This window comes from Talpa occidentalis, unplaced genomic scaffold, assembly GCF_014898055.3.
Source record: "Talpa occidentalis isolate TD23 unplaced genomic scaffold, MPIMG_talOcc4v2.1 talOcc4.11, whole genome shotgun sequence".
Taxonomy (NCBI): domain Eukaryota; kingdom Metazoa; phylum Chordata; class Mammalia; order Eulipotyphla; family Talpidae; genus Talpa; species Talpa occidentalis.
Window position 1 is genome coordinate 3,974,879 of NW_023601104.1, and position 27,573 is coordinate 4,002,451.

At 42.6% G+C, this 27,573-nt stretch overlaps 1 protein-coding gene across 1 annotated transcript in view; it reads right to left on the reverse strand.

Annotated features, from left to right (window-relative positions):
• The window catches only part of RYR3 (ryanodine receptor 3), a 522,405-nt gene that overhangs the window by 127,279 nt on the left and 367,553 nt on the right, over positions 1 to 27,573 (reverse strand). The window contains exons 39-44 of the mRNA XM_054700223.1: positions 19,640 to 19,913; positions 17,142 to 17,256; positions 15,485 to 15,614; positions 14,212 to 14,315; positions 11,589 to 11,724; positions 101 to 281 (exon numbers count right to left, since the gene is read on the reverse strand). Of these exons, the coding sequence (XP_054556198.1) occupies positions 101 to 281; positions 11,589 to 11,724; positions 14,212 to 14,315; positions 15,485 to 15,614; positions 17,142 to 17,256; positions 19,640 to 19,913 (940 nt within the window). The remainder of the gene's footprint in view (positions 1 to 100; positions 282 to 11,588; positions 11,725 to 14,211; positions 14,316 to 15,484; positions 15,615 to 17,141; positions 17,257 to 19,639; positions 19,914 to 27,573) is intronic.

Genomic DNA, 27,573 nt, shown 5'->3' on the forward strand with positions numbered 1-27,573 from the left:
CCCCTGGGCTTTCTCTGCTGGGGGAGGTTATTGATACATTCTTTATCTTCCTTGTACTGACAATACCTGGGTGTTCACCGATCGCATCAGCGCTACTCACATTTCTCTCTTGTATCCCTGTGAAGGCAGGTCTAGGGCTGGGTTTTCAGAGATCTTAATGGCCCCCTGCACAGCTGCCAGTAGACCAGTTCCTCCTTCACCCCGCAGGGCTGGGCCGAAGCACTCCGGGCGTCTGATGAGCAGCTTCACCACGACACTAGCATTTTCTTCCACACTTTCACCTATGTACGGAAAAGAGGCATTATTTTCTTCTCAATGGAAAGGATGGCCCAGAATTTAGTTCTAATGCATGAGGCTGGGAGAACAGTGTTTGAGCTTGTCACTCACGCTTAAGATTAGCAGGTCATATTGATGGAGAGAAAGGTGAGCTGTGATAAATCAGGTTAGAATCTGTCTACTTGAAGTAATAAGATTTATAGTTATGGAACAGAATTTTTCAGCTCAGGATTCTGTGCTGTCTAGATTTTTCACTATATTTAGGTCCTCAGAGGAACCATTGAGTCTGCCACAGATTATTGACTCACTCATAAGCAATTTAGGGAATAAAAGACATTTACATCTTTATTAGTTCCATGACAGGCTGCTAAAAGGTATCTGTCCCTACCTTGAGAGTGGGTAAGTGGCAACTCAAGCTGATGTGCCTCAATTAACATCTGGAGAAGTAATATGTTTTCGGGTAGCTAACTACTCCAGAATCATCACAGCATTTTTGAAATAATTTATCCTGGTAAAAATCTACTTGGTGAATTGTGTTATTTCCAAAATAACTCTGTGGAAAGCCAAAGTTTAGAGAATTACATTTTGTGGGTGTTTCTCTTTGGAAGAACCATGGGCAGCTACGACAGCGCTTCATTTCCTGAAGAGGTGAAGAAGAGGTAGAGCTGGCACATGGAGAGGGAGATAGCCAGTGCTTGTCAGAGCCAACACTTACAACCAAAGCAGTTTTAGAGTTTGTTCAAACTTCATGAAACATACCTTTGGTCTCCAACTCAATATTAACTTGTGCCTGAGAATTTACCCTGGGCAAAGAATTAAAGACGAGAGTCTTCTGATGTTGTGTACATCATAGGATATTTCTACAAAATCATTAGGTACTTCTTGGAGGATTGAGCTCTATAATAGAGGTTGCATCTTAACACACTATTGTGTTAATTACTTATCCTGGAGTGAAAAAAAAATGCCTCAAAAATAAATAATAAAAGGTTTGCAGTCAAAATGTCAGCCAGCTCTGTGGTCTTCTGCAGGCCTGTCTGGACTTGGAGGGTTGGCCCCATGTCCAATCACATGGCTGTTGGCTGGAAGCCTCAGTTTCTCACCCTGGGAACTCTCCATAAGGCTGCTTCAGTGTTCTCATGACATGGCGGGTGGCTTCCCACAGATCAAATGATCTGATACAGAAAGGCAGAAGCTGCAAGGTCTTTTATAACCCTGTCACACTTTTCCTTGTTGTCATATCCTATTCATTAGAGGAGATTCACTAAGTCCACATAACAAGCAAAGGGAAAAGAATTAGACTCCATCTTTTGGAGGGAAGAACAGTGAAGAATTCTTAGACATTTAAAAACCATCAGAGGAGTTCAGTTCTGTCTAATGAGTACTTGTATGTATTAATTTAGAAGTGCTGTGAGTAGAACAATAGAATGGGAGCCAGAAAACCTGGTTTTCCATCCAGCCTTTAATTTTTTTTAATTTTTATTTCACATTTTATTTAAATTTTATTTTTTATATTCCCCATACAATTACAACCCCCTTATTTTGACCCCAAGCCCTCCTTTCCCCGCCCCCCACCCCCCATAGAGTGTCTCTGGTTTATAGTTGTTTGTTGATTTTGATATTTTCTTTCTTATAGTTATTCTTTTTCCTGGTCCTTTATTTAAGTTTTCTAGATTCCTGCTATGAGTGAGACCATCCGGTATTTTTCTTTTTCTTTCTGTTGATCCGGCCTTTTAGATAATCACTGTGTGAGTGTGTACGCCATACGATCTCCTGGGTCTTCAATTTCCTTGTTGTAATGCTCACACCTCTTCTCTTGGTGTATTTGTACCACCTATATGCAGAGATTTCTCCCCTCGTGTCCAAGGGTTCAGAGAGGCTGAGCTTGGTGTCTGATGCTTGAAATGAACTTTATAGTCATCGCTCACACAGTCTCATTCTTGAACAAACTTGACATGTCTTGATATCTCTCATCGGCCTGGAGAGTCTATCCTATATCACAGCCATAGCTCTGGTCTGGAGCTTGGCCTGCTGACATCCTTTATTACTCAATCTTCTGCGCTGCAGGTAAAACTTAAGATTGCAAATATATACCACTGTAAGTTTTAAAACAGTGTAACCTGAATCAGAAAAATGTTTGTTAAATTGAATTTAAACAGTCCATCAGCATGCATTCACTGTTTTATAGCTCAATCCTTCAAGAAGAGACTGAAATTTTTATAAAGAAGCTTTTCTTCAAGTTTCATCTAATGTATAACATCAAAAAAGAATTTGTTTTTATTCAACCAGAATTCACAGGAAGAAAATTCTCAGGAGGGTCTTAAAGGGTAAAATAATCACTGTGAAGACGTGGTGGGAGATTCAATGAAGGAAATCAAGGAGAGATTGAGTGACACCATGAGGTTTGTCTAAGTGTCCAGATAAAGTGACAATGCTAAGAATGATTTCCTATTAGTTGAACCTAGCATTTATATCTGATATAATTTAATCATGGGGGAAAATGAAATAAAAGTTCCAGGAGAATTCAACATGTTTGAAAACAAAAATTATTAATTCTAATATAATGGAAATAACTCACAGTTCATTACTTTTGAATATTGTTGGCCCCTATAGCTTAGCAGGTAGTGCTGATGGCTCAACTGCCATTTTTCATTATGAGAATAATGAAGCTAAAAGTTTGAGATTTTAAGCATCAAAAATGAGGTGAAAACAACCCCATTAATTATGCTCTTTTAAATAGTGCACTGGGATTCCTTCAGTTCTCAGGATGCAAGAACTTGTGGGTCAGCCATAGTATTTACCAGCATCCTGAGTCCTGTTTAACTCTTCCGGTGATCAGCACCATGGAGTTTGATGGGACACGGAGGATAATGGGCAACAGAGTTAGAAAAACGAGACTATGAGTCCTATGTTGAGAGTGCTGCTAAAATTCATTTGCCAAATTAGCCTTATTTTATCAAAGTCTTAGGCCTTCAAATCCAAGCTAATTAGGTTGGCTTCTATAACTGACCCAGGAAGCCATCTCTTGATTACTGAATTGTGGATATCTCTGGAGGATGCAAAGGGCACCCTGAAAGAGAAAACACTGAAGTGCAACCACAGCTGCTAATTAGAGAGGACACTAAGGAAACGAATTTCCAAAGGCTACATACATTAGCGAGGACACCGTGAATAGAACGTTCTGGTCCTAATTACCTGTAGCTCAGCAAGTTGGACTGCCAATCGGATTCACTATGGGGAAGCTGAATATTGACCTTGGGGCCATTTTTCAAGGGAGAGAGACATCTGAAGGAAACTCGTTTTGCCTAAGGGCTAACAACAATATTTCTTCTTGAGTTCCAAAGTGAATAATGAACTTAATAACAGTGTGAATGTTCAGTGTCTTGCTTCAAAGACTACTAACACTGTCTTCATGCTGTTACTTTCTTTTTCTTTTTCTAAGATTTATTTATTTATTTATTTATTTATTTATTTATTTATTTATTTATTTATTTATTTATTTATACAAGCACTGGGTACAGTCAGAAGTGTGGGAGAGTGAGAGAATTCACCATAGCCAGAGTGGGGAGCAGAACAGGCAGAGCGACGAAATACACTGCTGAGGGGAGCAGCGGGCGGCAGGAGAGGTCTGTCGCGCCATGTGGGACCCTCGCCACCAGCGGCCGGGGATGGAACTGAACTGGCGCTGCAGAGGCTGCGGGCATCTTCGCAGCCCAGCGCTCAACCGCTGCGCCACCAGGGGGGAGGCCTTTTGCTGTTACTTTCTTTTCAACATTCCTGAGATGTTGGATGGAAATGGGGATGATTGTTTCCCATTTTATCCTAAAGGAGGTATTCTTAATAGTAGGGGTGCAATGATTTTGTGTTCAGTCCACTGCTTCGGCTACTGTTTATATTCTAACTAATGTTCTTGTTTTAAGTCTTTAGCCTGGAAGGTGCTCTTCTCATCCCCTTGGCCTAGGTAACTCCACTTTATCCTTCAGGACCAGCTTAAACTAAGAAGCCAGAGGGCCTGGTCCATATATATATATATATATATATATATATATATATATATCATGCTCTTCCTTTAAGCATTGAACACAAATGTAGTTAATGAACTGTCTGCACCTATTTGTGTCTGTTTTTTCTCATTAGACTGTATATTTGATAAGGATAGGGCTTTAAATCTAAATTGTCTAACCCTGTAACTTCAAGTATCTTGAAGTTACTGGGATATATGAGGCATACAAGAGGCATTCAAAAATAATTTTTGACTAGGTGAATATACTCCATTGAGACTCAAGGTAGTGACTGGAAATGATTGGATAAAAAGCTGAGGTTGACTGTCCATCACTGCATACCAGGTCAATTTTCAGCTTTTGTTTATAAGGGCTTGGTTGTCCATTTCTTCAGACAGTTTTTCCTGAAGACAAGAGTATAGTCCCAATCAAGTCCCAGTGCACTAAGAAATAAACTGGGGCCTGGTACAGATGGGTCTAGAAATACTCTCATTTAGTTAATTTAGAAAATTACGAATGTGAGGTGATGGCCAGAACCCAATACCTTGGTACCTTTAGTGAGTGCCAACTTTAATATCATGGTAGTCAGTTTACACGAGCCAAGTCACCACAAGTGATTAGGATGTATGATCTCTTCTCTCTTAAGGCCTTCTAACCTTCAGAGGCAGGATCTGGAGAGGTATCAGTGAGCTACCATAACAGGAGAGGGAGAAAACCAGGGACTGTTTGCCCATTTGGTTACTAACTCAACCATTCATTGAACCCACATAGTCACTGATCTAGGAATAGTGGATAAATAGTGAAAACAGTTAAGTCTAGACCCTAGAAACTAGAGTTGAATAGAACCACCCCAGTAGTTCCTAATAACTGCTGAAGAATGTCCCCAATATCTTATAGATGTGTGAATAATATCTTTTATATTATGCCAACAAAATTACAAAGTTATTTGTTTAGCAGCAGAGACTGACTGATATGGGATGAGAACAGAAGCAGGGACATCAGTTCCTATGCAACTGCAGCCAGTAGAGTAGGATGAACCAGGGAGATGAAGAAAAGTAGATAGATTTCAGATATCTTTTAGATATTTAATAAACAAAAATTTTAGTGGACTGCATTGGGGATTAGGGACAAGGTTTAATCAAGGGTTCCATATAAGATTTGAGTATCTGAAAAGCTGGTGGTGCTAGTTTCGGGAGATGGGGAATTTAGGAGAACAGGTTTGGAGTTATTAATTGCAAATTCCGCCTTAAGAGGTACATAATTTGAGATGCTTATTTAACCTCCAAGTAGAAATATTAAATAGGCAGCTGGATACACATGTCTGGGATTCAGGGAATAGGACAAGGGTAGAAGTTACATTTGGGGGATAACCAGCATTTATGTAGAATTAAAACTCAACAGACTGAATGAAATCACGCAGGCATAGCCCAGGAATTTTAGAGACTGGTATTTAACTTAGAATTATGCTAAAACTTTGCTCATGTGACTACTGTTTGGGCCCATGTGACTTTTTCATGAAATAGGTGAAATAAAACTTAAGCAAGATTGAAATCTGGAGTCAGAACTGAGTCAGAATTGATCAAGTTCACCTGTGAGATATGGCCATTCTCACTGAGCAAATGAAAATCAATTTGTGACGAGCATGAGGCTCATAATACTGGCATTCTGCATAAATCATGTTGATAAAGCAGTTTTTTGTCCTGCTTTAATACTGCAGATAAAATCCACCATTTTAATCCAGGTTTCAGGCTTCATTTACCATTTTTATCAATAATCGGACTGATAAAGAAACCATGGATGTGTGCATATGGGCATGTGGGCCCACTGCCAAGACGCTCAGCCAGCATCACGTGGGGACCCCGCAGGGAGCCATGAGGTGAGCGGCTGTGGAGTGATTCTACTGAGTAAAAAGAAGAGGGCCTGAGCCTTATTTTGGAGCTCTGGGCACTGGTTTACCATCGACTTCTTTGAGTCCTTTACTTTTTATTGCTTGTGTTGTTGCTGTTTCATCATTTTATAGGTGACTCATATTTCCTTTCCCTTGTCTCTCTCAGACATTGACCTGGCCCCACTGGCCAATTTCCTCCCCCTTCTCAAGAACAGAGATTCAAGAAGGGCCAGTGGGAGAATGAAGAAGGTGAGGCAGAAGAGACTGCCCTTGCGGAGCCATCAGAGAGCAGGCTGACACAGACCTGAAGCGCCCAGCCCCTGCCAGATGTCTCCAGTGTTCCTCACCGTCTGCCTTCTCCTCTCGCCCCCTCCCTGACGTGGCTCCTGAGGGCGGCGTTGTGATGCTCTTCATCATTGTCTTCAGCTGCTGTTTAAGTCTTTTACTGTTAATTTTTTTAAAAGTTTGTGGAGTCTTTATAACTCTGTTATAAATTTCAGAACAAGAACAACATCTTAGACATTTTAATTCTAACCATCCCCAGTCTTGAGTATCAACCACACTGAAGAGTGGCTACTACAGAGGTTCTGACTCTGCAAACAAGAATACAAAGACAGAAGTGATCCTGCTGATTATTTTAAGCATCTGTATTGACCATGCCCTGAAAAGTGAACATGTTACTTTATATTATTAACCATAAAAGATTCCCCCTCCACCCCCAGTTGTACTTAGATATAATCAACATATCCTAAAAAAATTATGTCTCCCAACTCAGGGGCCCCTGTATGTTCTCCCTATATTACTGTCAAACTATGTCCATTTGGGGGATGGAAGGGGCTCAAAACAGGGGAGGGAAGAGCACAAGGGACTGGGGTGATGGATCTCGGGTGCTCTGGTGGTGGGAGAACTATGGGGACTGCACCTGAGGGGGAAAACCAATTACTGTACAAAAATAAACAACGATGTAAGACAATAAATAAGAAAAATAAACTGTTCATTTATTTCTTCAAGATGTTATTCAACACTTGCCCTCTTCCTAGGCAGTCCTAGATTCACTCTACCAGCTCACAGCAAGCGCTGTGATTCCTGACAGCCAACAGGTACCGCATAGGCAGGTATGACTGATTACAGGGCTTTGAATGATTCCATGTCTATTTCTGATAAATCTACTTAGGTTTGTTCTGTTTCATGCTTTGACCTGTGAGTAAATTTACTGCAGAACTTGTAGAGAATGTCTACTGGCACTTCTCACAGTCTCTCACACACTTAGCACATGTTCAGTGATGGATTCCTGTTACGATCACTTATGCAGATATGTCTGCTTAAGAAAACAGATTTGGCAAAACTAAGAGATAGTGTATTCCTCACAGTTCAGTTTGTAGCCCGGGGATGATACATCAAACACTTAAAAAATTCAAAGGAATCACAGAGTAGCCTTTCCCTTCTTGTGGATTAGTAAGAAATCTTTTCTGTCTTGGAATCTACCCTAGGAAAGGATTCATCAACATGTCTGTGTCTGGAGTGGTGATAGTTTGCAACTGCTGGGAAAATAGAAGATTCTCAACTTAATTATTTCCAGAGTTAAACGCAACCCAATGCATCCTAGACAGCTTGTAGAAATAAAGTGTAGAAAATGTTATGCTTCCAGAGGTTCTTTGAGAGGCAAATCTTGTCTAAGAAGATGTAATACAAACATTAAGAGAGACTAGTAAAATAACATTGGAAACTATTTTCCAATTCTGTTATTTTCAGATAGCAAGAACTTTTGATTTGGTTTAAAAAAAATGTTTTCAAAAAACATAAGCACCAAACAGTGATTAAACGTCACAATTTTTGACAAACTCGAGAGAATGTTGTTTCCCATTGTTGATTAGGAGACATTCCCAACATAATAAATTGAATAAGGTTGCATCTCTAAAGCCAAACTGCATTGCTTCAAATCCTGGCTTTACATGCTCCTATTTGTATGATTCTGGGCAAGGTAGTTAATTCTCAAAGTGTCTTTATATATAAAACAAGGAAGGTAGCTGTCCCTGTGCAACTGAGTTGCATAAGTTAATATGTGTAAAAGTGTTCAAACACTGCTGAGCATTGGGTGAATGCCAGTGTTAGCTGTTGCCATCACTACTACCATCCTACTACCCACTGTCACCATCTCCATCATCACTCACCACCACCTACCAGTTGCTCCTGTGACTCTCTATGACTGTCCACCACCCAGCGCTCATATTCCACCATCATGACCATCACTATGCCCACCCCAGCATCACTCATCACAGCCCACAATCCATAGTCACCACAGCTACCATCACTAACCACCATGCTCTGTAATCACCCCAAAACCCACCATGACCACCACACAACCATCACATCCCATTATCTTTATCATTATTACCCACCAGTTACTACCCACTGTCCCTTTCCCAGCTATCATTCGCAACCATCGCCCTCATCACCCTTCCACTCCCAACATCACCAGATCATCGTCCATTACTCACCATCATCCATCATCATCCACCATCAACAAACCCATCATTTTCCATTATCAACCATAACACCTTTGTCATCTACTGCTGAGCGGAGGCCACAAGAGTGGCCAGGAAGTACTTTTCAATCACCTCCAAGACAAAGACTTACAAAGGGCTTTGCAATTCCAAGGAATCTATTTATATAGTCTTTCCGTTTCAGATGTCTCAATGCTCGTCCAAGAATCAAGAACAGCAATGACATCTCACATGACTGCAAGCTCATTGTTTCTGGTGCTGTAAATCTAAGTTCTCCATGGATTACTTCATTTAAGCAACACAGTAACACTTAAGGTACATACTATTACTATCACCTCTGCTTTATGTACATGTAAGAAAGCATGGGGCTAGTGAAGTTTCAGGAACTTGCTTAAACTCACAGTTAGTAAGCAAAAGCAGCATATTTGCACCTAAGATACTCCATCCTCTAGTCCAAAAGCTTCCATATCACTGTGCTGTGATTGAGACATTCTTTCTCTTCCTTTAGATGGTCAAAAAGATTCTCTTTCTTTCTCATACTTTCTTTTTCATTCTTTTTCTTTTTACAGCTCTTAGAGCTGTCTTTTTCATGCTGTCCTCTGAAAACTCTACTCTCACTATTTCAACTATAGATGGTCAGCAAATCTATGTAGTCCTAATCTGCTGATTGATCTTATCTGATAGTCCCAATATGGGATATCTATTTGGGGCACATACCGCAAGATCAGCGGGACCCAAACCAGACCAAAGCATTATTTTCCATCTCCAATCATTTTCTCCTTCTGACAACCCTATTTCTTTTCTTTCTTCCCTTCAAACTATAAATTTCAATGTGATTTCTGTTCTTTTCTCTCAACACATCTAGGCCCAGCACCATAATTATTACTACTTGTTTGTATAAGTTCTGTTTCCATAATTTCTTCTAAATTTATCTCCTCCATTCCACTTCTACTATCACCATTATAATTCAGAAGCTTGTTATTCTCACCTGGGCACAGGAGTTCCCAGCCGTTTCTATAAGTCATTCTTCTGTTAAAAGGGTTTCCCACTTCTCTGCATAATGAATCAAAACTAAACTTTTCAGCTTGGTATTTAAGTTCTGGTGGCCTGCCCACCTTCTACACTTCATCCTTTACCACTGCCACTCTATCTGTATCTATGTTATTCTCTGAACTGACAGGTGACGTATTTGCAAAGCACAGAACGCTTTAGCCTTCAGGCCACTTCTGACACTGCACCCCAATAGGGTCCCTTCTTTTGTGTCTCTGCATCTGGAAACTTGACCCTTGAAAGCTCATCCCTAAGCATCACCTCCTCCATGACGCATTTTCTGATCTTCTCGACAGACTGTGACTTCCCCAGTGAAGCCCTTTAGCTCTGCCCTGCCTTACTCCACTGTACTATAGCAGTGTCTGTGTATGTCTACTCCAGTTACTAGGCTGCAAATTCTTTGAAAGCAAAAGTTAACATCATTTGCCAAAAACAAATGTGACCTTTATGTTATAGAGACATAACATAAAATTAAAATTCGAATAACTTCCTACTAATGGGCCAATATTCTAGAACTTGTTGCATGCTTGAGTTGTGCAGCAGACAATGTTAAAAAGGCATAAAATAACCTGAAAGCAAGGGGAGGGAGCAGACTAAACACATTGGTCTTGAGTTTAGTTCAGTATGGTCATATCTAAGTAACATAAACAAATGTTAGGACTTGGGCATCTATACAGGAACATGGACAGTGAATTTTCTTTCCTAACTCATTTGGACAGTCCCACTAAATGACTCATTAAGCTCTGATCTTGACTATGAAGTTGGTCAAGATGAATAAATTTGTCCTTCCCTGATCTGGTTTGCGTCATCTAGTCTATTTATATGATTTGGTGAACCTTAAAGTCCACTTTACAAAAATATGTCTCTTTCTTATCATAATAACTGCGTTAATTCTGGACACATCATCATTTGGATAGTAAGAACTGTGAAAATTAGCCTCAAATGAAAATATGGGGTTCAGCAGTGCTGGCGATGAACAGGTAGGAGGGATGGGTGAAGAATCCACAGAGGGGAGCAGAAGACATGACTAAGAACCTGGCTGGATGAGGCCCAGGGAACAAAACACAGACATTTCAAGGTGTGTGACCCAGTGAGGGAAAGACAATCTAGGTCAATGGAAGCCTTTCAGATATTAACAATAGAACACATTAAAGTATAGGAAAGTAAGCAAGTCGGGGGGGGGTGGAGTTCGATAACAAGAAAAGCACATAGGAATATAGTGATCATATTATGTCAATATATTTTGAGATAAATGCTCATACTTGGGACAACTGGCACAATTGCTTACTAGTTGTCATCCCTCCTCACAATCATTGAACCAACTCAGCTGGATTGGGCAGCTTGCACCTCCAAACTGGGAGAAGGGGGAAGGATCATAACTACATTGTAAATATAAGTGGTCAGTACCTAACAATCTTCGGAGATAAGGTACATTGTCAAGAAAGTAGTCGATTCATTTCATACAATTTTCCAAACATGATACTGGTGAATTTTTGTAGACTTGGAATTCATTATAAATGGGAGGTGACTTATATTAAGAATACTCTTTAGGGTTACTGTAATAATTTTTCTACAGGGAGCTTAATGATCTTTGATAGCTAATCAGACATTCTTGATTTCATTCATCCACCCAACAAGCCCGGGCCCATGCAGTGAGCTTCTTGCTAGATCTCAACTAAGAGTTTAAAACTCTTTCCACTGGACTCCACTTTTCACAGTTGTTTAGCTTGATTTTCCATAAGATTTTTCTGCCAGCCGCCCCTACCTATAGAATGTAGGCCATTGATGGATAGGAAACAATGCAAAGGATTATTTTTTTGCCCCTGATTATGCCATCCTAGGTCTGAAAGGCATGGAAAACTGGGGACTCACTGTTTACGAAGACGGCAAACCTCAGGAAGGACAAGTAGCGCTCCCCTTCAATGGGGTTCCAGCCAACATCAGGGTATCCTTTGGCCAGAAGCATAGGGCAGCTCTGGAGGCCGCAGCCTGCCAAATAGGTCACCACCTGCCAAGAAGAGAGAAGTTACTTACAAATGTGCCCAAGTTGTTTTTTTTTTAATGAGATAGCTGCAAGGTCTGCAAAATTCTGCAAACTGAAGTCTTTGTATTTTCCTAGGCGCTAGAGAGAGCATAAGACTTTAAAAGGCAATAACTCAGTAGGCTTGACTTCAGAATCACCAACACATTTTTGTTTCCAAGTAATCGGCAAGACTAATTAGTGCAGTCATGCAGGAATGCACCTTGAGTTGTCAGTTCCCTGGCTTGCCCACTTCCAGCAGGAGGAAGCTGCTGCTGAAAAGTAGGTTTAACTGGGGTGCCTCTGGGGGAGGTTAAGGTGAGTCTAGGCTACCCATGTTCCTTTGGTTATGGCATTTCAAAAATTCAGTCACTGAATGGGTTATTTTTTTTTAAAGATTTATTTATTTATGCATACAAGAACTGGGGTACAGGCCAGAGGTGTGAGGGTGGAGTGGGAGGATTCACCAGAGACAGAGTGGGGAACAGAATAGGCAGATTAACTGAAGTACACTGCTGAGGGGAGCAGTGGGTGAGACAGAAGAGGTCTGCTGCACCATGTGGGCAGTTCCCTGGCCGGGGATCGAACTGGTGCTACAGTGGCTGCGGACAGTCTCATAGGCTGCGTCTTAACCCCCTGCACCACCAGGGAGGCCCTGAATAGGTTTTTGACTCCTCAGGGGTCCCTACTCAAGTTTCCCATCCACAAGTGTTATCCTAAGTCAAAAGCCCAGATGTAAAGGTTGCAGTGGCTGGTGAAGAGGCCACGCCACAGGACGAGGCCTGGGAGCGCTCCTTTGCTTCTGGGTTATGAGGCACCTCTTACAAGGTCTCAGTTCTGTGGTCCTGCAGAATAGTTTAGAATCTGCCTGCATTTTAGACGGTGTCAGGCTAAAACCCCGGTGAACAGACCTTTGCTTGAGATGCATTTGTGATTCTCACCCAAGCGTTGCGGTTTCATGACGACAGGGAGGAAATGGGGATCCACTGTAGGGCAGATTGCTGTCTGTCAAGAATGGTGTCTTTTTCATTTTTCAGTCCCCAGAGCCTGACACACAGTAGGTGCAGAGGGTTTTCAACCAAAGCATGTATTTGCTGATATAAAATACTCTGAGTCATTATTATTTTGTAAGAATGATGAATCTAAGTCAAAACTCAGACTTGGATTCATTAGATCACATTTTTCCTTCTTAAGTCAAGAAAAACATGAGTGAAAGTAGGAATGAGTGTGAATTCTCAGAGTTACATGTCCAGGGCAATTCACTGGCCAGGAAAATAAGTGCCTCTGTGTTTGCATGTGTGAAGGAGGCTGATTGCTGCTGGGATCCACAGAAGGGAGAAACTGGGGCCTTCGTCACTCCCTTCCCAAGAGCCTTGTGTCATTTCTTTGCTTCAAGCCCCCTATGGTCTCCACCGCTCTTAGCTCCATGGTGAGGCCCTATGACACAGGCCAAAGCATGGCCTCCGGAGCACAACTTTTTTGAATCCTGGCTCTGATACTTACGAACCCCATGACACTGAGGTTGTTACCTAATCTCTTTGCACCCCACTTTCCTACCTATTACAGGGGCAATAATGATAGGCCAGGTTCTGAGGGTCACACGAATTACTGCAGAGTAGGGCCAGCACACTGTGACTCTGGAGGAGTAGGAACTTCTGCTGTTGATAGTAATTGTAACACCGAATCCTTCCAAGTAATCTGTGCTCCAGCTATTCACAACTTTCTGTTTTCGAGTACGCCGCCCTCTCCTTCCTGAATCTCAAACTTTCCGGGCATACTGTTCCCAATAATGAGGATGATTAGCGACTCATCACATTTCTGAGTCACATTCCCCACCCCTGTCAGGGTGAGGTGTGCTTAACTCAAACCCACTCCACAGGGGATGACCTTGGACTTGCCCGGCACCCTCTCCCTCCACTAGACGGAGATTCCTCACACTCAGAGGGTGCCCCTGTCATCTGGTCAGTCATAGATAGCCCCAAGATGGGAAGGACAGGGCATCAGTGAGCTGCGTCAGTCCTGCTCATTCCCCCGGCCAGGAGCGCAGTCCCCAGCTCAGCTGAGTCTTACTTGTCCATGGAGAGGACATGAGTGAGCATTCGTTACCTTTATACTGATTGCAGAGTTTTCCATCATGCCTCTGTCTTTAGCATGCACATTTATATATTCAGGAACACAGAACTTTAGCAGAACCCTCAGGTGCTGGTGGTCGCCTTGTGGACCACTGAGGCTGGGTCTCCACAGGCAAGCAGTACAGAGTCCACCTACCCATGTCTGCGAAACTGGCTGTCCCTACCCACAGGAGATACTCTGGTTATAATTATTGTGCTGTTCCAGTTACTCACATTCTCCCACATTTCCGTCATGTGCTGAAGCGGTTATGAGGAGAATCCTAGCCCTTGGCCTGCTTTTCTTTCATTTGGCTGTACTATAGGCAGGAGAGAGCAAGCGCGTTGCCACCCCAGGGCCAGTTACCTTCTCAAGGTCTGGTTCCTCCAAGCCCAGTGCTAGCTCGTTGTTGTCCATCACAGAAGAAGCTGCCACATCCAGCGGGGTGGATCCCCTCATTGACGGGGAGGCTGAGGAAAGAGGCGAGAGGCAGCAAGGAGCCACCAGCGCTCAACAGAGGCTGCAGTACACAGACATGACTGGGGGAGGGCAGAAAACACACCAAGCCTGGGCCGCATCCCTGTTCTCAGCGCGTGCCTGGCGGGCCCAACTTGGTGAAGTGCAGCTCTGTTAGCTCTCCCCGTCCCCACACTCATTACACACGTGATGGGGATTTAGTCAGAAAATCGGTTCACAGGTTCAACCAGGATCATGTGTGTTCAAGTGTTTTTCCTCACATGAAACTTAGTTGGGCTTCTATCTGGTCATCATTCAAGACATAGATGTCCCTTGACGCACTAAGCTCAAGTGACTTGACCATTTCACTGAATCCACCACCTAAGGTTTAAAAACCACCTCAGATAGCATTAGCTCCTATGGTTACATCAGGTGACCAACGCTGTCTTTGATGTTCCTTTGTCTCTTAGGTTAGAATTAAGAAAAATATTAAGCGGCATTTTATAAAGAAGTTGGTAGCTTGGCGCTGTACAAAATAAAGAGGAATCCTGAGATCCCAGAGCTTCATGCATCATGAATATATTTGCATCTCCTGGATATTAGTCTGGTTTACACCCAAGGCATCCAATTGCTCTTCCATTCAGAGCAGTGGAGTAAGACATACACGAGTGTGGCTTTTGAAGTGGTGGTGATAGATTTATGCAGTGCACAGCTGCTCTGGGCCAGCCTGGCCTGCCTTGCAGCTGAGCAGTGCGCTCGTTGGCGGGCTGATGGTCCAGGCACTGCAGCCAGCCTGCCAAGGGAGGACAGGACTCACGACCTTGGTGTCATCAGCACTGCTCCCTGGTCAGCTGAGTGGACTGGGGGACTCTGTGGACTGGGAAGCCCTAAGCTAGATCTATAAACTCAGGCAGCATTTCATAAACATGAGCCGCTGGCCCAAAGGGAGACGAGGTAAAACTGACCACACCAGCGTGGATCTGTCCACAGTGCCGGTTGGTGGCAGGGTCTCTCCTTAGGCTGGAGAGCAGTGGTCGGCTCTCAGTATTCGCTGATTTTTGGGTCAGGCAGGATTCCTTCTGTATTTCAAAGGGCCTGTGGCGTCTTTCCCTCCCCCTCTGAAGTGCTCAGTAGGGAGAGTATGACCTCTGAGCCCAAATATGGAAGTTCTAAAGAGACATACCTAGGCCAACACTACTATTTTCCAGCAGGTAACTCAGATGCTCAAACATCGCCTTCTGGTTTTGCCGGCTAATTCGGCAGAAATAGCAAAGGAAGCGGCAACAGCTGGCAACCATCTTTGGAAACGCGATCTGTAGGGAGAAGCAGGAAGCATCAAGGAACAGAATCGACCACGAGGGCTTTCTGAAAAGTGACTTGGAAGGGTCCTTGGCTGCAGTCTCAAATGCGGCGGGAAGTTTGGAAGGCAGTTTTTCTCCTTCCTTCCCATTTACTCCAAGATCTCTTCACAGGAGGGACAGAGGGTAAAGGTTTCCAAAACAGAGAGAGTTCATCATAGTTCCTGAAAGATCTTTCTTTGAAGGGAAATAAATGTCAAACAAGAACCCCAGTCACGCTTGGATGTCACGGGAATTTGCATAACCGATAGCGGATTGTTGCATTTCTGACTGGCGGCGGGTGGGCAGGTCTGTGACAGGAACTTCAGAAAGGGACTTGAGGGGTGACAGACAATATGACCCAGCACTACATCAAGCCTGTCTTCTGGGTCCAGGCTGGCTCCTGCAGCTGTGGGAAGAAGAGCATCGCCCTCTTGGGCCATGAAGTGATTCCCCCATTCCTTTTTCCTTGCTAAGGGCTCCCCTGTGGGTGCTGATGGCCCTGGGATGTGACTCAGAGAGCTGATTGTGGAGATGCCAGCTGACATTACTGTTGACTGTGCTTGGCTCCTCTGTTTAACAATGTGATAAGCATCCCCAGGTCCTGACTATGTCTCATTTTCTATCCCATAATGTTCAGTAAAAGGTGTTGGTGTTAACCTTGCTCAAGATCCCAGAAAGCCCTTGCTTGTCCCCTTCAGAATTACAAAGAGTGCTGGAAGAAGTAGGGTTCTGAAACCTATAGTCTCCCAGCTGTGGAAGCTCAGGGGCCTCTGGAGAGTCCACTTTCCCAAGAGATCAGAAGGAAGTGTGTGAGAAGGGCTGTAAGCTGGGTGTCTGTCTTCCTTCACACCCCCTACATGTCAATAGTGGGGCATCTGTTCTCAGACCCTGGCAATCTGGAATTCCAATATTAGGAAACACACCCCATCAACTGCTTGCAGAAGCTACTGAACCCTAAGGAGGGCTGTAGACAAGTTGGACAAATGCCCAGTTGGGTCCCATCCCCAAATGTACTGCCTGGGCTGCAGGAGCGCCCCTGACAGCAGACGCCTAGTGGGTGGGGCTAGTGAGGGGATCCCGCATCTCCAGAAGCTTGGCTCACAGAGGACACACACTCCTGAGGGAACACTGCCAGGATCATTATTAAGACCTCACTCCCCTCAGCACAGCTATCTCCTGACACAGCACAGAACACACCCGGTGCCTAGGTGGAACCCAGAGGAAGTCCATCTTGGTAGGAGCCCGTGTGCAGAGTATAGGAAGGGACTCGAGCAGCTGAGTAACTAGGTGGAAGGAGGAGGAAAGCCCCTGTGCTCCCAGAGCTCGAGCTCTCACTCTGGCTGCGTTCCACACTGGCCCATCCTCTGGCTCCATCCTGGCTGGGTGCACGCCCTCCCTCTCCCCATGAGGGCCACTGAGACAATGGACACCGGCCTTGTGGTTGTGAACAAGCCATTTCACATGCACTGTCAGGCCGCACGAGGTCTCCCATAGCATTACCTGAGATTTCTCTGCACCCAACACGTTCACCATCACCTCCATCACTGTCTCGTGCATGCCGAGGACTCTCATGAGATTGGGGTGCTGGTAAAACACCTTGTTGTTCATTATGTCTCTAGGGAAAGAATCAGAGAGACACATCCGTACTTGCTGATTTCAGTCCAGGAGGACAGTCCTGGTGAACCTGTGAACTGATCTTCTAACTTAATCCCTATTGCTTATTTCCTCCCATTCGGGGATAAGAACTCACACAGGCACAAACACATAGGGTGAAGGTGAAAAGAATTAAGAAGGTGCTAGGTCACTTGCAATATATGCGGGATGCCTTTTTTAGCAGATGGGAAGACTTTGTGCTCTTTTATTTCTACTAACTGCTTGTTTTCTTTCTTTGAAACATTTCCTTCCAATGTTTGGCCTTTAGAGTTTTGAGGCAGCCCAATTCACTGGATTTCTCTTCTTCCATGTATTCAGGGTCTTCTATTTTTTTCTTTTGTCCTTATAACTATATCTCTATGTAGTTCAGTTTTCTTAATGATAGGGCTGTACTTCTTTCTTAAGGCAATTGTATATTAGGCACCAATGATGTTTGTAGACAGCTGTCCTCAAAAATCAGTGAAATTATCAACAACAGTACGTAAAACAATTAGATTTAAGTCATTCAATGCAAATGTACATAATTAAGCTGCAGGCAAATTCAAATACAGAAGCAGCCTGATACTTGGCTGTGAATCCTTGCATGGTGCTAACTCTGTGCTCACCTCTACACATGCCCCTTCCCTTTAGCTGCAGCTGTCAGGAGGAGGCACCACCAGTTTTTTTACTGCTGCTGTGAGTACACGAAGGGCAGGGGTCAGGCTAATCCTATAGCTTTTTCTGTTATCATGATGTCTCTTCATTTTTATAAGTCCTTGAAATTCCATGAGCCCCAAAGAAAATGCAAGTATCAATTCAAAGAGATATAAGCACTCCCCCTATTTACGGTAGCATTATTTATAATAGCCCAGGCTTGGAAGCAACCTCAGTGCCCATTGGCATGACTGGGTAAAGAAAATGTAGTATGCATACACGGGGATATTACTAAACTCTAAAAAAGAGAAAATCCTGCCATTTGTGACAAGATGATAGACCAAGATGGTATTATGCTTAGCGAAATAAATCAGAGACAAACACTGCATGATTTTACTGAAATATGGAAGATAAAGAAAGGAGACTAGAGCCTTCCCAGTGGCACAGCGGTTGAGCACTGGGCTGCGAGGCTGCAGCCTCTGCAGCGCCGGTTCGTTCCCCGGCTGCCGGCGAGGGTCCCACAAAAAAAAGAAAAAAAGAAAGGAGACTAATGAACAAAACAAAACAAACCCTTAGTCAATACCAACAAGCTACTATAAACCAGAGACACACTACAGGGGGAGGGGAGGGGAAAGAGCAGGGATTAGGGTCGAAACAAGGAGGGTGGGAATTGTATGGGGACTATAACCAAGATGAAAATGCGCACATTGTACGAAAATGAAAAATGATGTAAAAATTTATAAAATAAAAAAAAGAACAAAATAGTGGTTATCAGAAAGGAAGGGGAAGGAGGGTGGGTAAATTGAGCCTAAGGGCTCCAGTGCATGGTGAAGAATGGAAACTAGACTTTTGGTGGAGAACATAACGTTTCTATACAGATGCTGATTTATAATGTAGCACACCTGAAACATATGTCATAGCCAATGTTGCTTCAATAACATACACAAAAAAACAGTTCCTCTTTGGAAATGTATTAGAGGAAAGAAAGCACACTTCGCCTCCCTCATCCCATCCTCAAAGTTTCTGTCGTGGGTCTCAGTAATGTCCCTTTGGTTTGCTGGCTCGTGGGTGGTGGGAAGGCATGCTGGACAGTAGGAAGCACTACCACAGCTGGCCAGTAAACCTTCCTGGGCCTCCATTTTCTCATTCACAAGAGGGAAGCGCTATGCTGCCAAATAAATGGAAATCTTTTTGATGTGTAAAATGCTGTCTTTTTGACAACATGGCTTCTAAGGAAGAGCCACAAGCTATTGTTATGGGTAAAGTCTCACAGAACTGGCAAAGTGGCTCTTTAGGTTAACCCTGAGAAAGGGAGGATCAGGTGGCAATTTTCAGAGGGAAGTCTCAGAAGAGTTCCTGTCAAAAGTTCAAGTGCTCACAAGGCTACTTGCATATTGGGTTGAACACAATGTCCTTTCCTCTGAGAATTTTGGTTGCCTCCTTAGTGATATTTTCATAGATTCAATCGAAACAACTGTGTTTCTTCAAGATCCCTCCCTACACTCCTGGCGAAGGGTCACTGTGAGTAGCAGGCACCCTAGCCTTCCAGGTTATCAAAGATTGGGCAAAGATATAATTCCATGAAGAGTGAAATTAAGAACAGGGCACACAGATTTATGTACTTTGACTCTGGAACATTCTTATATCAAAGTAAACCAGTTTTCTCTCTGGAAGCTCTTTGAGAGACTGGCCCTTCACTGTGTTGGACCTACCCCAGCCCATTGATCATGAGTAGCTCCTCTTCCTTGCCCATTCTGACGCTGAGGAGGCAGCGAATCTGGCCCAGGGCGGCCAGCAGGCTGATGGTGTCGCTCACAGAGGCCTGGCTGATGGTGTAGGTCTTGCGCAGTGCCTGCAGCAGCTCTCCGATGCTGTCGTACTGCCGGCGGAGCAGGTTGAACATCATCCGGATCAGCTCTGCATCCTGGATCTGGTCCTCTTGGGCCCAGCAGATCATTGTCTGTGAGACAAGCTCCTTCAGTGTGGCTAGAAGGGCAACAGAAGGGACCGGTACTGTGGCTGTCCTGGCTCAGGGAGTGATGAGTCCTCAGTTACTTCGTCAATGATGAAACATGTCATTAGTTTACCAATGTTAAAAATGCTTTATTTAAGGTTGGGATGTGACATGCAGAGAAGCAGAATGAGCCATACGACAAGAAAAGAGTATCTCAGTTTGAATTGAGACTGCTAATTATCCGCTTTGACTACATGATGTTTGACTGACTCAATGCTGGAAATAGGGAGACTCAAGACAATACTGTCCTTGTCTTCAGGCTGCATATGACTCAGTTCTTTAGATCTTGATTTTATAAGAAACAAACTTTATTTTATAATATAGTGCAATGTAATAAATACTAAAATAGGGCTATGTGCAAGGGCCACAGGATTGAAGGGCACCTAGAGGTGGGGGAAGGCATGAGAAGGTGACCTTGGCATCTATCCCTTTAAACAATACAAAGCGCTAGGATTTCTCCATCACAGGTACTCTCCCCAAGTATTTTAAACACAGATATATCAAAAACTGACTAAGTCAGGCCATTAAGAAATTCTAAAAGATAACTTAGAGGACCTGAACATAAAACACTGTAGCAGATGGAGAGAAGTGGGCTGTGAATGAGTTCCTAGGTCTGAAGCATTTGTAGCTGGACATCAGACCACCTCCCACTAAACTGCCAGCATTGCCTTGGGTCTTTGCCAGGAGCTGGCCCATTGCACCCTGGATCACTTTCACAAGCAGCAAGAGAGAAAAGGGCCAGAATTATCTGAATTCAGAATTTCCCAGGGTTCAAACTGGTTGCTCAAATAATACAAAGATGGCTGAAGTGGAACTTAAACCATTGGAGGGAGCTTCAGAGGTTAGACTAAATGGTCCCAGAAGACGCGTGGAAAGATTAGAAGGGAGGAGTGGCCCTGAGTGGAGGGTGGAGCAGAAAGGGACCTTCCAGAGTAGCTGTGAAGGGACTGCTTACCCCTCCCCACCACGCCATGTGTACTTCCTGAAGGTGCCATGACAGAGCTGAGGAATGCTGCTCTTGCTTCTTAATTGCATCCAGGTCTGGCTCTGCCCCTCATATTCCCGCAAGGTATGGAAGGCACTTTGGACCTTAATTCAGACTTGGTGATAAAGGCTGGGCTGAGGGGAAGTTTGTCAGCAAAAGGACTGGGAATAAACTCAGATGGGCTCTTTCAACAGCGTGTGCCATGTCTAATAGCGTAGTTTTCAACCTCCACATCACTATATATGACAGATGTCTGCTCTACATGCAGTCATGGCTCATCATAAAGATATAAAAATAGAATTTGGTTGCTAAAGCTCCAGGAGAGATCTAGATGTAAAGGATTAATTTCACTTCTTCTATGTCTACCAACCTGGTGGGTGTTCAAGGTTCAGATGGGAGAAGTTGAAAAACTTAAAAAAAGGATACCCAAGGCAGAGAGGAGGAGAGTTAAAAGATGTTCCTCAGAGATCTCACTAGGCAGGTATTGCTGACTAGTATCTGTTTGGTTAGATAATATCTGCACCCTCTGGTGGGGAAGATGTTTATGGGCCAGGCTGAGCTTCTCTCTGGAGTTCTTCAGCAGCCGTTTGTAAAACTTCCTATTTCTCCTAGTTAATATTTACATAAAGAAAGAAAGCAAGACAAAAACACAGTCTAGGACTGGACATAGGGTTTTCTGGTCCTGAAAGTACAAGTCCCCAGTAAGCCCATATTTTGGTTTAGAAGGATTATAGTTCTTGCCACTAAGAGCCAAATTCTCTGCAGAAATTTTATATAAATACATATATATAACTGTATATAAATACAGATATATATCTACAGATACATATATATCTATATAGATACATATTATACACACATATACAGATATACATATAATATATATCTGTATCTACATCTCTATATATGCACACATACATATCTGTATCTATATCTATATCTCCCCAGTCTTGGCCACACATGAAAAGCAACAATCACAACAGTTGATCAGCCCAAGGACCATTGTCTTTCAACCAGGAATTTTACAGTCCTACTGACACCTACTAAACATTAGCTTTCCCTTAACCTGGCTTTCAGCTTCCCTCAGGATTTGGGTGAGGTCTCACCAACGCAGATTCCATAACCCAAATCAGTACTACAGTCCAGGGAATGAATGTCTACAGCAAAACACATCAGTAGAGGACAAGTGGGAAAGAAAACAGCACTTTAATCTGAAAGGATAGAACAGAAACACTCTACAGGTTCTTTGTGTTCTTTGTCCATCCAGGTCAGCCTTCGTGGTAAGTATGAGGGAATGGGATCAATCAATATAAACCAATATATGTATGTGTGACCAAACTAAAGCTAAAAGAGTTAAAGTCTAGGGCCTCCCTAACCCCTCCTCTTGCAAGGGGTTAGGATGCAACCTATGAAGCTGTCCACAGCCACTGCAGCATGAGTTCGATCCCCGGCCATGGAGCTACCCACACGGCGCAGATGACCTCTCCTGTCTCCCTGCTGCTCCCCACAGCAATATGTTTCAGTCTGCCTGTTCTCCCCACTCTGTCTCTGGTGAATCCTCTCACCCCTGACACCTCTGGCCTATGCCCCAGTTCTTGTATGCATAATAAAACTTGAAAAAAAAAAGTTAAAGTCTAAATAAAAAGTGGCTTCAAACATCCTCCTGATGTTTCTTGGATGAACAGATGTAATTCAGTGGAGGGCATGAGTTTAAGGTCACTCATGGGTTTCAAACTGTGAGATGGAGGTCCAGAAGATGAGAGAGAGAATAACAAGAGGAAAGGAAGGGGATGGGGAGGAGACATCTTCCCAAGCTCTAAAGAGCATGGTGTATTTCGTGGCCTGACACGTATTAGGGGCCCAGTGCCCACAAAGCTGACCTGTGTTGAATCAATGAATGTTTAATGGCCTCAACTCTTTAGGGATTGAGAAAATGGAGTTTTACACCCTTGACAGCCATGCTACTGAAAATTCTTCCAATTTTAAGTAGCTGCCATGAACTAGCACACAACAGCATAAATAGTCCAGGGTCAAGAGGTTAAAAGAATGTATTTCTAGAATGTGGTTGACTCTCCATCTATCTGTGCATCCGAGGATTAAAATAATGAATGCGTATAACCATGTCTTGCACATATTGTGGGCTTAATAAAGGTTAACTATTGCACTATCCATACCAACAGCTAAAAAATGTGGTTCACAGACCCTTGGGGCCCCACAGCTCTTAGGGAGCTCACAAGACCAAATGTGTTTTCTTAATTCTAAGATGCTATTTGCCTCTTGCATGGTGTTCACAGTGGCACTATGGGGGCCCTGGCGCAAGTCAAGGCGGTGGCACCTGATCCTACACTGCCATGGCCTTAGAAGAATGCCCCAGCTTCACATCAGAACAACCTATGTGAAATACAAAAAATATTAATTTTATTAATAAATCTCCAAGTATCCATTTTTTACTATCCTGCGCATCAAAAAGGGGAGTCTGCCTAAATGCACCTCTATTGGCCAAAGGTGACTGGATTTCGTGAGGAAAATCACGCAGGCAGTACTTCAAGTTGTGGACTAAACTAGTTGCTTGTTTCATAGGAGGCCATTTCTCACTAAAGGAATGCCCGGGGAACTATGGTTAATCAGACTTGGGTAACAGATAATTTCTTAAAAATGAAAGAAGTAAACTTGCCACATTGAAGAAAACAGCCCATAGCATCAGTTGCCAATAATCTAATTTGTGATTTCCAGTGAAAACTAGACTTTTGGAAACTGCTTATCTGCCATTATGTCGATAGCTTTCTAATATTTGAAAGGCTTTTCTGATTAAATTGTTGATATTAACAAATGTGATTTTAAAAAGATTTTATAATAAATGGTCAACACTTGGAAGCTCTGCATAACTTGGCAAACCAATTATTTCCTAATGGCCAAAGCATGACATTGCAAATACATTCAAAGATAAAGATCCATTCAAAATACAAGACAGATCACAGAGCTTGGTACAGAAGTTTCTTCAATGTGCTTTCAGGTTCCACATGGTAATCAACTTTTAAGAAAACACTATGTGTTGAGTTTTGATAAACTGTCAGAGTATATCTGCAATTATCCGAGAGGGCTACTTAAACATTCTTTCCCTTTCTAGTGCTATACATTATCTTCTATTACGTCAGATACAAGAGATTTATAAAAATGCAAAACAATGTCACTTCACATGATTTGTTTTGAAAATTTAGTTATTTTTTAATAGATCTAAGCATATTATGTAGCAATGTTTTTTAAAATTGCTTTGAAATAACCTAAAAAATATTTTAAAAACCTATTTTAAATTCTAACTCAGTAATATTGACAGATATAATCCACATACAGTATTCTGGGCTCCCTGATCAGTTTTTAAGAGCATAAGGATCTTATGAGACCAAAAAGTGTGGGAAGCACTGGTCTATATAGAAGGGCCTGTGTTGACATGACAGGTCATGTCCAGGAAGGAAAGCCTTCCCTCCAGCTATGACGAAACCCTGTTCTATTAGGCTGTGTGATTCTAATCACATAACAGACCTGAGCCTTAGAAACGTCAGTTTAGGAAGCTCTCCCTGGATGGAAGGCTGACTAAATGTGAGTATAAGAAGAGTGAGACAATTCAGATTGAGAAATAAAGTGAGGATTAAAGACTCATTACTTTGAAAATGGAAACCTGACAGGAAGCAAGGACCCCAGCCATTATCCATTTATCACCAAAGGGCTCCCTGCCAACCTGAAGGGCCCTCAGCGGTTCCCTCTTCAGCTTGAGTTTAAGATCTGTCATCTTCAGAGGAAGAGGGCAGCCCATTATTATCTACACAGAAGCTGGGAAGCTGTGAGGACTTCTTTAGCTGGCTGTGCAGCCCAAGCAATAACAGGGAAACAGAGAAGGAGCTGGCTGTGGCTGTAAAGGGAGGCACTGAGGTGTTTGCCCCAACACCGGCCTATGCTTTACTGTCATTCATACTGGAAATCAGGGCTGTCAGCTATAGTAGGCTTGGATCTGGAGTCAATGTTTATTTAGGCTCAGAATATATATACAAGTCTCTGCTTATGTTCAGCTTAGTGGCTGACACAACTTCTGGCTGTGTCACTCCTAAATTGGCTCATTAATTGAAGGGTATTTTCTGTGATGTACCCAAAACCGAGCTATGGCCTCTGCATAGAATAATTTCAAGACTCAATGATTATCCACAGCTTAACTGGGGAAACCAAGTACATTCATGGGAAGCATTTAATTGGAATTAAAGTATAAAATAATGGCTAAAACTGGGTTGTCCAAGACACTAGACATAAGGAAATAAGTTGATGCATGAGAAGCTATAATTTCTATAGTAATACATGTATTCAAAATATGCAGCAACACACATATTCAAATGAATATACATATATTCAGTTGGGGAAGACAAATGACAACATGGTCCTCTCTTGCTTTCCCCCCAATGGGTTCTTTGTCTACAGTTCTTTCATGTTTCTAAAATAGGTCCACACTGCAGAGACTAAAGCAGCAGGGAAGGAAAAGCTCTATTATGAAGTGGGGTCTCCCAAGAGGTGCACGAAATGATCTGATGGAAAAGACATGACTTTGTTATGACTCTTGTTGAATGCTCTTTTCCTTCAAGACAGAATAAGACAGCTTATTCTTGAGATATAGTTAACTATCTTAACCAAAGACAGACACATTAAGAACAGTCACTATAGATCACAAAGATATACAAAGTACTCACACGACTCAACAAAAATAAACAATCCAGTCAAGAAATGGGCAGAAGAACTTAAAAGACACTTCTCCAAAGAGGAAATGCAAACAGCCAACAGGCATATGAAAAAATGTTCAACATCACTTGTAATCAGGGAAATGCAAATCAAAACCACACTGAGATACCACTTTAGAATGGCACATATCAAAACAACAACAACAACAAAAACCTAGCAACAACAAATGTTGGGGAGGATGTGGTGAAAAAGGAACTCTCCTTCATTGCTGGTGGGAGTGCAAACTGGTTCAACCACTATGGAAAGCTGTCTGGAGATTCCTCAGTCTACTAAAAATGGAGCTACCATACAACCCAACAATTACACTCCTAGGGATCTACCCAAAAGACACAAAAACATTGATTCAAAAAAAATACCTGTACCCCTATCTTTATTGCAGCACCATTTATAATAGGTAAAACCTGAAAACAACCCAAATGCCCAAATATAGATGACTGGATCAAGAAGATGTGGTACATATACACCATGGAATATTATTCAGCAGTCAAAAAAGATAAACTCATGCCATTCACAGCAACGTGGATGGAGTTAGAAGAAATTATGCTCAGTGAAATAAGTCAGAAGGAAAAAGAAAAATAACCATTGGTTTCACTTATAGGAGGAATATAGAGGAACCAAGTAAGACATCAGTGTAAAAAAATAAAACAGTACAAAACACAACAACAAAAAAACCAGACAATTATAAATCAGAGACATCTTGCAGGGGAGGGGGAAGAAGAGGGATCAGAGAGAGGGAGGTAGGAGCACAGGGGACTGAGGTGAGGTGCACAGGTGCCTTGGTGAAGGAAATTCTATGGGGACTACACCTGAGGGGGGGGAAAGCAAACAATGTTAAAAATGAACAATGATGTAAAAAAAATATATGAAATAAAAAAAACCCAACAGTTACTATATATTGATCTCATTTCTGTTGCTTTTCTAAGTTCTTTGGAAGTGCTTACCTTCCATTATGAAAGGCCCACTGTAGTTCTTCTAAGAAACACCACTCCTGAAGGACGACAGACCTTATGGGAAGGGGGAGCCCAGAGGTAACATCTATTTGCTGTGACATGTGGCCCCATGTGTCCCTTTCATGCACACATGTACCTGATCACTCAGCACATCCATGCCAGGTAATATGTTGCTTCTGTAGACTTAGTTGCAACTGCAGAATTTTAACCCACTGATCTACTTGTTTCAAGAAGGCCTTGTCAAGTATACTGAATGGTTCAGTTCGTGGGAGTTGTTAAAAGCTATAGTGTTCTAAAGCTATAGAACACTATAGCTTTTAAAGGAAAAAGAAATGTAACCAACTGCTTGCTTTCTGATAAGAAATGAGGCAAATTTTATGAAACAGAATGCCTTGGGGAAGCTAGTCATGTACATGTGGTTTCCTTGATAATTATAAATGACTTCATTTATGAAATTATTAACATTCAAACTCACTCCACTTTTGCAATTAGTGTAATTAGGGATAGTCACATTTAGGCAATTATATCAAATATATGCTCTAGAAACTGCATTTTAAGTGACTGTTCAGGATAACTCAGAATGTAAATATTTCTGAGGCAATGAATAGTTTAGGTAGACAGATGGATGCCTCAAAGATACTTTAAAATAGCTCCTGCCACTATTTGATTTCCAGACTGATAAGACATTTCACATGAGAAAAAAGGATTACAGCGCCTTTAAATTGAAGCTAGCTTTAGTACATCAGCTTGGGAGCCCAGGTGCCATTTATTGTCAAGTTCTTTACTTTTCTCTTCTTGCCATTCTGCAAACTGCTATTGGATGTCAGACCTCCATGTCTGCCATTTTGTGAAGCTTACAAGAAACTTGTCCACAGTCGCTATATTTGGCATAATTCTTTTTTAATAGTCCAAGTAAGA